This window comes from Mustela lutreola, chromosome 2, assembly GCF_030435805.1.
Source record: "Mustela lutreola isolate mMusLut2 chromosome 2, mMusLut2.pri, whole genome shotgun sequence".
In the NCBI taxonomy this organism is placed as follows: domain Eukaryota; kingdom Metazoa; phylum Chordata; class Mammalia; order Carnivora; family Mustelidae; genus Mustela; species Mustela lutreola.
In genome coordinates this window covers 38842330-38858136 of record NC_081291.1, presented here as the reverse complement: position 1 = coordinate 38858136, position 15807 = coordinate 38842330, and the positions used below count along the sequence as shown (strand labels likewise).

Below are 15807 nucleotides of genomic sequence, written 5' to 3'. Positions count from 1 at the left end.
AAGTAAAAACCATTCTCATCTCGTGGGCTGTGCACTAACAGCTGATGTGGGGATTTGGTCCACGGGCTACAGGTTGCTGACCCAGGACCTAAAACACTGCGGTTCATATTTTTTTGAGAACCTCCAAGTATCAGTGCTTCTCTCAGGCCTCACCACTGAGTGTGTAAAAAGACTCGCGTAGAGTTTTTCTCTTTCTGCCAGTTTGCTTTACATATATGTGTGTGCTTATTCCAATCATATTTTATATAAATTTATTGCTGTTTCTTAAAATGTGATAAACATGTTTTTGAACATTGGCTACCTTAATAAACATGCTGAACGTGGGGATACCTGGCCCCTTCTGTATAAACACCTGCTCTGAACTTCTGCTATAAATAGCTCAAAAGTTGTAAAGATGCTTGTGCGAAGCGTATCTTATAAATAATAGTTGGCACTTACCAAGAAGGTGAAGGCCCTCCAGAGAATGACATAGTTTTGAACCCATAGACTTGATGGTGTATCAGAAATGCCTAGGCCCCAGTTAGTATAGGTGCATGACTTGCAACCAAGGACACCCCCGGACTCTTGAGTACTCCGAGCTGGTTGTGACCCACAGAGCCTTGATCATAAGGCAACTTTGACCCCTTGCGCCAACTGGGGCATAGGTAATAGCCAAGGCAGAGAGGGAGGCTGGCAAGTTCACAGATAAAGAGAGTACATGCACGCCTTCCATCCCCTTCCTCTGTTGGCTCACAGAGCCATTTATTTTATCCGTTGAAGGAAAATAGATGTGAGTGTGTGCATCGGGGCTTTAAGTCCCTGGTTTTATCGGTCACCCCCTTTCTATGACATCTTCAAACTATGTCTTTCTTGTAACCTGAGTCTAGCACTCAATACAGCACCAAGTTGTCCAGTGCCAAGCAATTGTCACATCTGTTATAAAGGAAGTGTTGACTCAACCCAGCCCAGGAACCGCCATCAATAGTGAAAGGTCTCCAGAGATGGGATGGGGCCTTTTAAGTTTTTATATTAGCAGTTAGTCTGGAACTGGAGTCAGAGTTGATCTTTGCTTCTTAAGAGATAAATTCTTTCATTTATTCATATCCTTTCTCTTTCTCCCCCTGCCCCTCACCAACTCTCTTTTCTTCTCCCTCATACACGCACAAACACATATCCCTGCATCTTTTTATACTGTATCCAAAGGATCTCGTTTTTCTTCAAATAGGATATCATAACTTCTCTCCATATGTAATTGAGATATCATTATAAAAATGAGAAATGTTCTTCCTCCCTCTTTAGTTGTATTGGAACATATCTCTAAGGCTGGCTGTCAAGTAAGCTTGTATGGGTAACTCATGGTGCAGTTTCCAAAGAGGGTCCCATCAGTCATTTCAGACTTGGCACTGACCAACAATGAACAGGAGATCAAACATTCTTGACTTTCCTATAATACCAGAGATTCGTATTATAAATTATGTAATACAGCTCATATTATCATGATAATTCTCAAATGCGTAGTCTAGTACGGTAAGGATTTATGTTCTCTTCTTTTTTAAGACAATTTAAAATCTAGATCACAGTGCTTTACATATACTGGAAATCAGAAAAGCAAATGTCCTTTGGTGGTTGATTTCACAGCACTTTATAAGTTCTAATAAATGATCTTTTAATGGGCTTGCTGAGACCTCCGTTGATTTGGGGGTGGGAGAGAATAGGTTTAATACTTTGCTCCAACTTTGTTCCCATAATCAGGATAAGGTCAGGGAATTGTGAAGCAATCCATAACAATTCAGATCAAGGGGAATAATTTATACTAGTATTGCCTCTCCATCCCAGATATTTAAAATTATTTTGCATATTTACATTCTTTTTGAGAATAAAATTCAGAAGCCAGTTGGCACATACGTCCACCTTGTATTCTTCTCTCTTTGGTAGTTTGACTGAAAAATCACCTGTGTTCCTACAAGTTCCTAAGCCTTTTCTACCCCGAGTTGCTGTCTTTGATTATCATCTTCAGCAGGGCTTGGTATGAAATGCTGTAAGGTAGCTGGAGTTCATTACACGATTATTTAAGTTCATATGCTCCACGTTGGGTCTAAAAAAAGATGTTGTACACGTATGTGATTTTTTCCCCCTAAAACCAGGAAAATAATTGCAAGGATTTCACTAGCCAATTTTGAAATGTTATAGAGCCAGCTCAGTAAACATTGGTTGAAAACTTAGGTTTGAGTCCTATATTTTCCTTTGCTCGAGTATACTTAGGAGAACATAAGAATAGTTTTGTGCGGCGTGTGTGTATGTTTTTTAAAAAGACACTAAATACCATCCCTTTTGCCAAAATGAGTTCAGTGCACAGATTCTCTGAGACTTGGTTATTTAAAGACTGAGTACCTGTTCTCCAAATACTTGGTGACACACAGTAAATAATTTTAACAAAGGTTGGTGACTATGGAATTTGCATCATTTTGCCTTGCCTTGCTTGTTCTGTTCTAGTATCAAATGTCCCTACTTTCTCCTCTTCCCCACCATGTCTTCCTCCGTACTCTTTTCCTTGTCATCTACAGTCCCTCTGCCTACCCTCCCAGGTAGCAGCCAGACCCTTCCTTGTTCATCCGTTCATTTCTCCGGGAACTCTGAAGCAAACCCCTGGACTGTGTAGCTGTTCCCTTCCCTACATTAAAAAGCCGTAAAACCTTCATGTGAAGTAGTTAAGAGAACATATATAGTAGGAGGAAAGGCTTTTGCTCCTGCAGGCACCTTGCAAAGGGGACTATTTTTCTTATATGATATAAATGAAATCTTCACTCTGCCCACTTTTACACCTACGCATGTACTAAGCGTCTCCAAGGAGACAAGGAAACCCGGAGTCCAGTGATGGTGAATCCTTCTCGGAGACAGCAGGCTGGAGTCTTGGGCAGCTCTCCCAGGCGTCTTGGCTTCCAGATGCCCCTCTCAGACAGCCTCTCTTCTGGAGGCTCTTCCAGGCAGGCTTTCTCGAACATGTCTCTCCCTTCACAGATGAGCTAGCCTGTACGTTACATCTGAAGGGCTGGTGGTGGTTGAGTTCAGTAGGCAGAAGGCCTCCCTGGGACAAGGTGGGTGGGTGTCCCAGGGAGGCGGGATGGGAAGTTTCCATCTTTCCCAAGATTTTTCCTTGTCACCTCTTTATCTGTGCATCTATTTCATGGCCTCCCTGTGTGCCGTTTAGGCACAAGGCACCGCTCAATCTTACAAAATGTCTAAAAAATACTCTTTGTTACAGTAGTACGGTCGTGAGCTCAGTTAGTGAAGTTGTCCTTTCAGAAGCCCTGCCCTTGAGAATCTGACATTTTTTAGTGTCTGTCATGAACAGTCCTTCTTGATTACTCTCTCTTCCATTCCCCCTGAGTTCAGTGCACAGGGCCCTACAGGACATCCTACCTTTCCCTCATCCCGTGGTGTCACTATGACATTTTCTGGAACTACATACCTGAGTGTTTTAAGCAAATGAAGTCTTTGTTTCTCTCTGAGGAATGCACTATCATCATATGTCCATTATGCACACTTTCAGAGACTTCTAGCATCAGATCCTTTGGCTGTGGTGACCACATCTACTGGTGCATCTTCTTTTAGGCACCAATATTTAGTTACTATGTAGAAATTATTATTGATGCAATCCCCAAGAAATCCCATTCTGTCTCTAAACTCTAAGCATGTCATTAAATGAACAGTCTTGACATCTCTTCCACATGAACATTCTTGGTTCTCAGCCAAATTAACTCAAATAGCGTAACTTCTCATGTGATTTCTAGCACACTGTCTGCAAACTTCCGTCTTCTGTTGCTGATCCGGCTGCCCTCTTTAGAAAGGTGTGGCATTATTTCTGTTAAATTATTTGACAGTAAATGTTCTCATGAGGGTTTCTTGATGACACTTTTCTTTTTCTTTTTTTAATTGAACGTTTAAAAAAGATTGGTCAGTCTGTTTTCTGAACTTGGGAGGACTCTGCTGTTTACCTTTTGCTTTATGCCCAGTTCGTATTACTGCTCTAGTTTCTGCCTTTAAATAAAAACCACCTATGTTACGAGCTTCAAGGCATCATTCTATATTAGGCATGATCAGTTTTGTTCACAGGTACATAATGTACCTTTTGAATTGACCTAGAGGTCTCAATGGCTACTTTTTTTTTTTTTCTTAGATAGTCTCTTCAGGTCACCTTGAGTGTATCTTACCTTATTTGATTTTCCTTCTCACATACCTTTATCCATAGTGTGTTTCACCATTGAGCTTCTTCTCTTTATCTGGGCTCAGAAGAGGTCAAAGTCTTACTTCCTTTTGACTCGAGCTCTCAAGTTCTCCCAACAAATTGGAGGATGAAGCTGCCTCCAAAAAATGCCCCATTGTCATCTCCTAAATCTGCGCCTTCTGTCCAGGTCTTTCCTCACTGCTCTGCTTTCCTTCCTCAGGGTGCCAGTCATTCATGGTCCCAGTTATGTCACACTGATGGTAGGAATAGAGCATCGGCCTGGGTGGATTGCTGTATCTAAGGAACTGGCTGTACCACTGACTCCATCTAAGAAAATGTAAACCAAATGTGGAAAGTTCCCCAGCTTAGACTGCTGGGAAGTTTTGTGGGCTGTTTCATTGGCCTGGAAATGCGAAAGTCAGGATCCCATCCTCAAGTGTACTTCCTGGAATCCTTTATGTGAAGGAAGCCCCGAACACAGCGACTCACACCAACATGTTTCTTCCATTTTTCCTTCCAGGCACTTCAAGTGGCCAGACAGCTTCTCCTTCAGCAGCAACAACAGCAGCAAGTTAGTGGATTAAAATCTCCCAAGAGGAATGACAAACAACCAGCCCTTCAGGTGATAATTCTTTTTGAAAAAAATTGACGTTATACACTTTGGGAGAGCTGATACGCCATTCAGAAGTAGATTGTGTTGGGAGTTGCAAATCACATATGACGCTCTTCTGCAGAGGGTGCATTTTTTTAGTTTACCAGCAGAGGATGACATTTTGGAAAATAATGTCTATTCAACCAAGAGTGTGGTGGTTGAGGAGAAGATCTTCTAATGAGTTGCTGTAATAGGAGGATGAGTTTTGCAGGTGTGGGTTGCTTATCAGGGACCATGTAGACCAAGAAGAAAAAGTTTCTGGTACTCAGGATAGGTCAGTTCCTTCTCTTGTGGTGGGGCTGGAAACACAATACCCACACCCATAACTTTAGTGCAGTGGTTTTCAACTGGGGGAGATTTTAGTCGCACCCCCCCCCCAACAAGGGACAGAGAGCAATGTCTAGAGATAATTTTTGGTTGTCCCACGGGGGACATTGGACACCTAATAGGTAGAGGTCAAGGATGCTACTTAATTGATCATACACTGTACGGGGAAATTCCCCACAGCACAGAACCGTTTATCCCAAAGTGTCAGTTGTGTTAAGAACGGCTAAGAGGACTGTGGAAGATATGGTACTTTTAATTTACCTAGTCATCAATGTAATATGTATTTTGTTCTTTAGCGGATATTTTCAGAATACCTCTCGATCACTAATGACAAATTGATGGGTGATTTTCATGTAAAGATATCAAAAGAGACAGTTTTAGCAACTTCTGATTTCAGCCCTATTGAGGGCAGGGGCGAACGGTGTAGAAAAAGGGAGTTCGTAAAAATCTAATTTGGATTTTTGACTCGGAGTAGAAAAGTGGCATAGAAATTTCAAAGATACTTGATGGAGGCTGTTCGTGCCCACACCGGAGGCAGGGCACTTGCAGGTACGACGTGATTCAACTGCTTATGGAGCTCAGAGTGGGCAGCCTGAAAGCAGGAAGTAAAGAGGTGTTTCTCACACTAGACATTTGGGGACAGAACTTGTAGATGGTAGCTGTTGGGTATAACTTGGCACCAGTGACTGTGACCATGAGGTCAACCCAAATTCCAGCTTGTGTTGACTTTTCTCAGATCAGAGTGAACCAACACCAGTTCCCAAATTATCCTGCAAAGATCTAACTGACATTTGGGGAGCAAGTCCTAGTTCTTCTACATCTGCTCAGGAAGCCGTCGCCGTCTAGGTCAAGTTTGGCACTAAAGTAACCCTCTATGGGAACAGTTGGGTGACAGTGCATATTGTTGACTAACACTTTCAAAACCAGTTAGTTACTTGGTAAACCATCATCACCAATCCCTAGGCCTTTTCACATGTGTGAATGCTGGGGACATTTTTAATGAGGTACAGGGCCATTGAGGTCCCATGTCAGGTGCTATAAGAAGTGCTTTGTTGTGCAGATGTCTTAAGAACAGCTCTGGAGGATGAAATATGACTGGGTTGACCTTTCAGCTGTGAGCTTATTTGTCAGGATTCAAATAAGTTGAAAGGATCAAACTGAACAGTTTCCGTAGTCAGACTGGGAATTGTGTTTCAGAGGTCAGCTGCGGAGGCCACATTGCAGATTCCAGAACATAGCCAATTGTTGGTACATATTAAAGTGTTGGGGCATCTCCTGCAGTCAGAGACACAATTAAAATTCTAATTTATTAATGTATACAGGGAACTAGCCCAGCCTGTCACTCAGTGATTCAAATGACTGTCCATTCTTTTTGCCTCCCTCTTGGAGCTCTAACAGCCTTAAAAATACCGTGAGTCCTCTTGAATTTATCAGACTTCAAGTGCATTGGAAAAATGACAATATATTATTGGGGGGAGGTGGTACTCTCACACGTAGTAGAGCTTTGGTTAGGGATAATTTTAAAAAGTACACACATACACAATCTGTCTGATGCACTGCTCGGCAGTATTGAATATCATATGTAATTTTTTTATACTAGACTTATATTCCCTCATACTTGCTTTTTAAAGACATATGGCATTTTTAGGTAACTTCTTTTCCAAGATGAACGAAGTTGCTTTAGGGCTAAATATACGAAGTAAAGTTTCAGGGGATTTCCTTCTGAGGGCTCATTTTCTTGCCCGTTATAAGGTTTTTAGCCACCAGAAGAGTATGATACAGAGAGCTTCATTTTTCTTGGCAAAGACAGTGTCAAAACCAACCTAACACATTCTGCTGAGCTCTTCAGTCTGTATAGAAAGTGCGGGGCGAGGGGGCCATCTTGAATTCTGGTTTTGCTAAATAAGATGTTTTGAGTGCCTTCCTAGCCCTCCGTGGGAGAGTTGACAAGCATGGAATTTAGACCAGGTTCGAGAGTTGATTGGGGGGGAAAGAATAAAGAGTTGGTTGACTGGTTGTGTGCGCGTGTGGCTATGTGTATGCCTGTGCGTGTGCGTGCACCCGTCATGTGCGTCATAGACCGCGTCTTGCCAGCTGCCTGGTAGGGTCATACGGATTCAGCAGGCTGTCTTAGGTTGGCCGGCCTTCCACGAACAGAGGGTCGCGTGGTGTACTCCCTCCTTATAAAAATACGTACAGAGACTCAGTGATTCGCAGAAGGAATAACCTTCACATCGAAAGAGATCTTGCCATTCCGTGTCCTCGCTGGGGACATCTCAGTCAGTGCGGCTCTGAAACGAAAGGGAGCTCCTATAACAAACCTAGCAGTGTTCATCTCTGTTCTTCATACCCTTCATAACCACACTGAGAGACCTGTTTTAGCAAATTTCAGATCTTCCGCATAGAGGAAGGCTTGACAGGGAAGAAGAATTTGATCGGCTGATTGCTTGAGGGGAAAAAAAAAAAAAAGGAAGAAAGAAAGAAAGAAACCCAAATCCTCAAATATACTGTGACTTATATTTTAGGCATATCTCACACTTCCCTGCTTTATGTTTGGCAGCGTTCTCCAGTTTCACAGGCTGATGATAACAAACAAAAGAGAATGGAAAGTTAGAGGAGGCTCAAAGTGGTTACTCGATAGAGATCACAAAATGTAGTCGAACATCAGCAATTTGGACTAATTTCAGGAAGACGAGGGTAAATAAGAGAGAGAAACGCTCTCTCCAGATACACATGCATAAGTCAACCTGAGCTGGCCACATTCTTGGGCGATGTGTGGTTTACAAAATACAGGCATGAATTGGGTATAGATATTGCTTTTGAAGTTCTTAAAAAAACATTCTACTTAGTAACCTAAATCGCCCCTCCTTTAGTCTCTCGAGTTGCCTTGCAAATTTTTTATGAATGATCCAAATGAAAACTGAAAATTGGCCCCATTGTAAATTCATAATCAGGAGGATCTGAATTTATTCAATGTGATGCAGTGAGCATTTCTGGGTCAGCCTCAACGCGCAGGGTATCCCGCTGATGCTTAGCTACATGAAACTGCCAGGGGTATAGACCCTGCCTTCAGGAGGCTTATGAGTTGTAAAAGAATTAACAAGGTTTTGCTGCAGAAAAAGAAAATTATATGTGGGTAAAAATAGTAGGCTTGCTTTTATAAATATTTATATGCTTCTGAAGATTGCTTAAACAAGTGAAATAAATGCTTAACGGTGCAGGTGTGCTCATAACCTCGAAAATGTGTAACTTTACTGGCTGAAGATTAATTTGTGAGTGTATGAGCAATTTTATTGATCGAATTTTGGAACTTTGACCACCGTTTCTGGGTAGTAATTCATTTTGGTTCTTTAAGCATTTTAGTTGTTGGCACGAGTACATAAACTGGAAGGAAATCAAATGACACATTTTCTCCTAAGAAAGTAAAAGTACATGTGTACTCTGGCAGCATGAAAGTCAGGAAAGAAAGTAAACCTTGTGTGTTGCTTACAGCGGAAAGCTGACCACAGTTTCAGGCTGTCTATAAAGAATTTGAACTTGAAACCGGTCATCGGAGATTTTCCCCTCCTGCCCCTCCTCTCCCTTCCAAGGTGACATCCTTTGGGAGCCCCTCACCCAGGAGGCCATTTCACTGGAAGGAGGATAGTGAAATCCACTGGAAGTGCAGCTGTGTCGTCCGGCTGGAAGCTCGGGATTATAATCAGGGCTTCTATAAGTATAAGATCCAGCAGGTGGTGGGGTTTTTTTTTTTTTTAATTTTTTTTTTTTAGCATTTTTATTTGCCGTTATATAAAACATGCTTTAGGCAGCATTTTTGCTTTGCATTAATGCCACATATAATCTTAGTACCTCATATCATTTCCACCTTATTCACTAAGGAATAAATGGTAAGAGGAAGCCTTTAAAGGAAACTACGATTTTATGTTGTAGATAGTGAAATGGAATGGTTTTGAAATACTGACCCTTAAAAAATATCCCTATACATGCAATTAGTAAAGCAGATAATTCAGGAGAAGGAGGCAGATTTTTTTTTTTTCCTTAAATGTCTGGAGTTAGCCTTGTCTAGAATTGGCATCCCTGACCTTAAATTGATATGAGGTATTGAAATTTGGGTACCTTTTAAGATGTCATTGTTACCACATGTCTTTGGAGAGTCCCCAAACCCTACAAGATATCTCTCAGTAAGAAACAATAAAATAGAAATGATGCTTTAAAAATGGCTATTAAGTCTTACAGATTACACACACCATTAAAAATATAATAGAAACAGTGACCCCACCCCCTCAGGGGAAAAAAACAAAAAACAAAAAACGCATCTGCACACAGAAGTTTGTATCAGTTATAAGGGTTTCCTGAACCTCAAGAAATCCATCCCGTGACCCGGGTCAGATACTCTTGCTTTCAGAACTTTTTTTTTTTTTTTCTAAAATAGCATGTTTTGTCCTTGCCTCCAGATTTCTGATCTGAGTTGTAATGTAATGAATTAGCTCCTTTTTGCTCTTTCAGCTTCAGCAGTATATAGGATGAGCCTGTGTCCCAGCCCTTCCAGGATATCCCTGGTCTATGGCTGGTGCCAGAGTGTATTTATTGGCATTTCTCATGTAAAGCATCCCAGTTTAGACCTTTAATTATATGATCACCCTACCTATATGCATCTAAGCATCAAAATTCAAGTGTGATGCTAATATTCTATTTATTTATTCTTTAAGATTTTATTTATTTGAGAGAGGGAGATAGAGCATGGGCAGAGAGAGGAGCAGAGGCAGAGCGAGAAGCAGGCTCCCCGCCGAGCAGGGAGCCCGATGTGGGGCTCGATCCCAGGACCCTGAGATCATGACCTGAGCCGAGGGCAATTGCTTAACCAACTGAGCTACCCAGATGCCCCATGATGCTAATATTTTAAATGTGAGCATGTCTTTGTCACCATGTGCATCTATCACTATAGGTGAAGATAATGAATGTTTAGGTAGCGCTGAATGTGGACCATCCCCATAGCTGCCCTGGGGTCTAGGAACTGTCCTTAAACTGTGCTATGGGTGAGGAAAAGGAACTCACAAATGTTACCTGACTTACTACAGCGCATCCAGGCAGGTACGGCACTAGGATGGGAAGCCAGGTGTTCTAGGACCACAGACGACCGGTGTATACCATCAGCAAGTTCACTGTAGCTTCCCTTTCCATGTACATTTCTCAGTATCTACGGAGCGCCTGGTTTGCCACCATAAGCAAATGCTTCTATTTTCCATAGCATAAGCAAGAATAAAACCAAACCACCAAATTCCACTGTAAATATCAGGATTTCAATTAAAAGGACTAAGATCTGTGTCATTATCCCAATTGTCGCCTCGTCTGTGTATGTGTCTCCGTGGCGAGCAACAGCAAAGAAAAGTTATTTGTCATTCTCAAGTCTGAAGTGCTCTTAGGAGCTTCCATGTGTTGGAACATGGAATGGTATGTTATAATCATTGTTGGGGCTAGGAGGTGGGGAGGGACAGGGGAAAAAACATACTTGACTGGTCAAAAATGTGTAAATTGCTGACAAAATGACACATGTAATTAAGAGTGCTCCTACCATTTTACCTTGTGGTTTACACCTCCAGTGTTGAAAAAGAGAGCGACTCCCACCTCGCTAATTACCATTATCACTGAAATGCTAGGGTTGGAGTCATTAGTTCCATGTGCATTTAATTAGAGGAAGGCTGAAATTGGATTTAACTTATTACTTTTTCATGGATCACTTTCTTGTCATCACTTCAAATTGGATTGCAGCCCCAGGTAACTAATTATGAGAGCCACAGGATCAAGAGTGAAAAAAAAAAAAGGTAATTAGGAATAACACTGTCGGACCCTTGCTGGTCGTCCACTTGTGCTTTGGAAAAAAGGAAGGGGGGGAAAAAAACCCGAGCCGTATTTTGTAGTATTGCAGATTAGGGAGTGAGACGTATGCGTGGTTGCTAGGCATCATGGGAACCCGTCACCACCCATAGTGGCTTCTGTGATATACAGCTGAGCTGGAGTTGTCGCATCCACATGGTTCCACAATCAGCTCCTTAATACCTAGATTAAACTTGCAAAAGCAACAGATTGGTTGTAGGTATGAGGCATCCCAACAACCGTGTAGTCTGGGGTGCCTCCCATACATGATTACAACAAAGCTGTCAAGACGTCTCTGAGCCAAACTACAGAATATTTTAAGTACAGGGAGTTAGAATTTAATGAACGTGTTAATGTTCCAGAAACATCATTCATATCTGACAGGAAGACGTCTCAGTCAGCACAACAGTAAGGTTTAAGGTTTATACGTCGGGAATTTTTGTCAAAATTTCCAGCAGACCGTAATATTTGGACCATTTACCGCGCTTCTAGTTTGTTCCCTACCCCACCCCAGTGGTGTGGATAGGCAGGCTTGCTGAGGTTCTGTTTCTCCTTCCGCCCCTATCAAAAATACTTTAAAACAAATTATATTGTTTCCATGTGCAGAGCAGAATTCAGAACTGCAAGCAATCAATTTTATTGACATCATCTGAAAAAATGTTGGTGACAGTTGGAGGATGTGATAGGGTTGGATTTTTAAAGTCACTGGTACTAACTGGCCAAAAAAAAAAAAGGTTTTGTGTGTGTGTGTGTGTGTGTGTGTGTGTGTGTATTTGTTTTGTTTTTTGGGTTTTTTTTGAAATGTATTATCATATTCTCATAACTCAAAAGAAGTCCTGTGAGTTAGACTCTCCCATGAAGGGATTCTTCTTTGATAGACAGTGATGGCATAATGAGAAGACTTGTTTTCGAGCCTCTTGGTTTCCTTGAAGGGAGAAAAATCTTCCCAGAGAAGTGAATCACCAAGGAAAGATGGCTAGAGTTTCTTAAGTTGTTTAAAATCGGTTTTAATGTTCTGTTAATGTAAGCAAATAATTATGATTCAGTCTTGGGTGACTTTCAAACCTGGGTAAGTGGGACTTGCTTGTTATTTTCTCAGGAATATAGAGAAGTGGAGACCACGATGTGCCCACCTGACAGAACCACTTTATTTATTCCCCAAGTGATAAAATACTCTTCCTGGAATTAGGAGTCCTTTTCTTTTTGAACCTTCAGAGCAAAATCTCAAGAACTAAAATAGTAATCATCAAATCTAATGCAGAAAATTAAAGCTTTTTTTTTTTTTTGAACATCTTAAGTTGATTTAGAATTTTTGTACACAATATTCGTCTGTGGTTGAAAGGGGGCACACCAAGGTCAAGTGATGTAGTGTTTTCCATTTTTCCATATGAGTCTCACAGTGTGTGATAAAAGCAAACTCCTTTATTTTGTAAGTCTGCTGGAATTTCTGATGAAGTGCAGAGGTCACGTTCCCTGTCAATTTGAGTAGCCAGCATTTTTTAACTACTGTTTTTTCTTCCCTTCTCTGTGTGTCTTTTCTTCCCTGCCCCCACCCCCATCATAAACCATGGTACTTTTCTGACACATGCACAGTGAAGTCTTCCAATCTGAAACTCATTAGCACACAGCATTGGACCCTGTCCAGTGGTTAGAAAATTTCCTGAAGCCCAGAATAACAGCATTTGGTGTAAGCACCACGGACCAGCAGTGACAATGGGGGTAGTCGCGTTCCTCTGGCGCCCGGCCCGGTCGGGAGAGCCAACTGACCGTGCAGTGCAGCGAGACAGAGGTCATGCATATGGGATGGGCTCGAAAAGTTTGGTCCTTGGAGAAATAGGCTTCTGAAATCACAAGGCAGTATCTTTTCCCCCATGCCGATCATTTCAGTTGGTTTGGGGGTATTTATCAACGTAAGCTGCGGGAACGTGAAAGCAAATCCTTAGAGAAAGACGATGAACACCAACTTCTACAAAATAATATTTTCACTTCTGTAGCTATTGGGTCATACAGAACCTACGGATTGAATGAATTTGTTCAGACTTTATTCATTGCCCCTCACTCTCTCCAGGTAACATGACCAAGGTGAAATCCTTATCCTCCCATTAGAAAAATTACCCACTTTGCTGTGGGTGAGGATACTTTGAGCCAAGCTGTCAAGCAGGAAACGGAGTCCCACAAATGCGGTAGTAATCGTGTTAAATAGCAAGCTTGGAAGCTGGACTTTCCAGCAGCCGACCACTACGAAGAGAACATCTGGGGCTCAATTCCGTTACTGTTCCCATTTTGCAGATGAGGAATGGAGGGCCCAGAGAAGTTAACTTGCCCAGGGCCAAAGAGCTGGTGAGTGGCCAAGCTAGGCTCGCAGCCCAAATAGTCCGGCATGCAAATCTGTGCTCTTACCCGTCCCATTCTGCCGACTCTCCCCGAGCTACTGCCCGGGCCTCGCGGGCAGGGGCAGCGAAAGGAACAGAGTCAGAGTTGCTGATGCCTACGGCTCGTCACCAACCACTAGACCACACTGTCTCCTAATTTGGACATATGTTTATGGGCATATTTGAAAAATAGTGCTTGTAATTGAAATATGCACTTTCTAAAGGGAAATGACGCTTGGGAAAGAGTAGAAAGGCGGGTATTACTCAAAGTCTGCAGACAACTCTGCAAGTGATTGTCTAAAGGCAGCCGTTGAAATTGAGAAGCAGTTTGGAAAATGTACAGTTTGGGAAATTTGTGTACCAATGTAATTACGGTAGTTGTGAGTTGATGTCATGCCTGGTAACTGTTTTTGTATTGCTTGGGCCTTTGTTACCGAGCTGTGATATCATGAGCAAACTATTATAAACATAGCATGGATATAGCATGCTTGTGTAACAAAAGATCGGGAACTTTTATTAAGTTTGTTTTCCTTGTCATATTGTAAAAATTTATTATGTGTACTGTGTATATTAGAAACAGATTCGGGTAATTCTGTCTAAATGAAGTCATCCCGGCTATTTCCAGACTGTCTGTTTTTGGTTGTGAATAATTTTCATACATCAGATGGTTGTCATATTTAGTCGCTCTCAAAATTTTAAAGAGAACATATCCCATTTTGAACTTGGGGTGGACTTTAGCCGCCCTGCTGTTGCGATTGTGTGAGTTTGAAATTACTGCCCGGTGAATTATGGAGACTGAGTACAAGTCATTTCTAAAGGGTCTAGGCCTGCTCCCTCCTATTCATAACTTTTCCCTCCTTCATCAAAAGAACAGATTTTTAACTACTTAAGTAGTAGAATTTAAAGCTGCCAGCGCACAATTGGGCAAAGACTGCCAGCGCTGGTTCTTTTATGTTACATCCCATTGAGGAAATTTGGTAAACATTCAAGCAGACAGAGCCCAGCATTTATCGTTGTCGAATGGTAGAATGTGGATTTTAAATGGGTCGTTCAAAAACTTCGGATGACTCAATCCTTCCCAGTTACTCTCCCTAGCTCCTTTTGCTTACCAGGCTTTTACAACCTGAATATTCTGCCTGCTGCTTCAACTGTTTTTTTTTTTTTTTTTTTTTTTTTTCCCAAACCAGCCGTTTATTTCCTTCTTAACCTCCCCCGTATCTGGCTTTTTTCCTCGTCATTTCCTTGAAGTTTACTGTCACTAAATTCAGTGGCCAGGTCTCTGTCCTTCCCTCAACCTGTCTGACTTGCTCACAGCTAAGTCATACTTTGGCTAACTCAGCTTTCTGGAAATGGCTTTCTTGCAAAGTCCTTTAAGTCCAGGCCCACCCCACCCCACCCCACCATACCCCAATCCCCAGTCTCCGGACTGCTCCCCTTCTGTTGCCCAGTTCTTTTCCAGAAGCCAAGTTCATTCTTTTCCCAATGTTCCCTTCTTTTGCTGTCCCCCAGCGGTGTGGATCTGTCGGCTTTGCCCGTCCTATTACCTCTGCACCAATGAGGCCAGGCCTGTTTATACCCCTTCCTAACTGCCTGTCTGTGGCTCTCTGCTCAGCATGACAACAGCCGCAATTATCTCTAATTCAACTGATCACTTTTGTCACCAGGCTCTGTTAGTCAGAGTCATGAGTCATCATTGACTTATTAGTTCCCTTCATCCCTACCACATTATCCATCATGGGATCTGCCATTTTTCCTTCCACTGGGTACCTTCTGTCCATTCCTTTCTTCATGTTTCCCCTGCTGCTACCCTCCTGTTCCAGAGTTCAGACCTTCCGTTGGCACGTGCCTATACCTTAGCAAAGAACCCTCGCCTAGCCTCCTCTAGCCCCTCAGAGGACCTCCTGCGTATCCCCTATCCCCTCTCCTGCTTTCAGCTTTCCATAAATGCTATTCAAAATCCCTTTCCAAAATCTCTCAGTGACCTTCTCGTATCTAACCATACCAAGTGTAAATTCTGTGGTTTTCTGTCTCGTTCCTTAGTATTCTAGCTTTGGATTAAATCAGACGTCCTGAGAATGTTGTCATCCTGGGGAGGGGGAAAAGGGAAGTTCAGAGCCATGATTGCTTCTGTCAGGAGGGGAATATAAGCACAGTCCACGTGATAACATTTCAGAGTCCCCAAAATCCAGGTTCGTAAATATTGCTTATTCTATCGCTTACCATTCAGACAGAAGGCCCAGGTGATTAAATTGTGTTTTGAGTTTAATTCCTAGAGAATGAGATCTCTGTGTTCTTCAAAAGGAAACTAAGGGTCATGTGATATGCTATGCTCTCCCGGATCTAAATTCTCCGCTCTGTTGTCCCATGCTTCTTTCTCA

General features: G+C 42.1%; 1 protein-coding gene across 16 annotated transcripts in view; it reads left to right on the top strand.

Moving 5' to 3' along the window:
* The window catches only part of FOXP1 (forkhead box P1), a 453072-nt gene that overhangs the window by 293609 nt on the left and 143656 nt on the right, over positions 1-15807 (top strand). For 15 of the 16 annotated variants that reach the window (XM_059161502.1, XM_059161503.1, XM_059161495.1 and 12 more), the window contains one exon: positions 4725-4826. The exons of the other annotated variant lie outside the window; for it this stretch is intronic. In XM_059161502.1, the coding sequence (XP_059017485.1) occupies positions 4725-4826 (102 nt within the window). The remainder of the gene's footprint in view (positions 1-4724; positions 4827-15807) is intronic. 16 annotated transcript variants of the gene reach the window in all.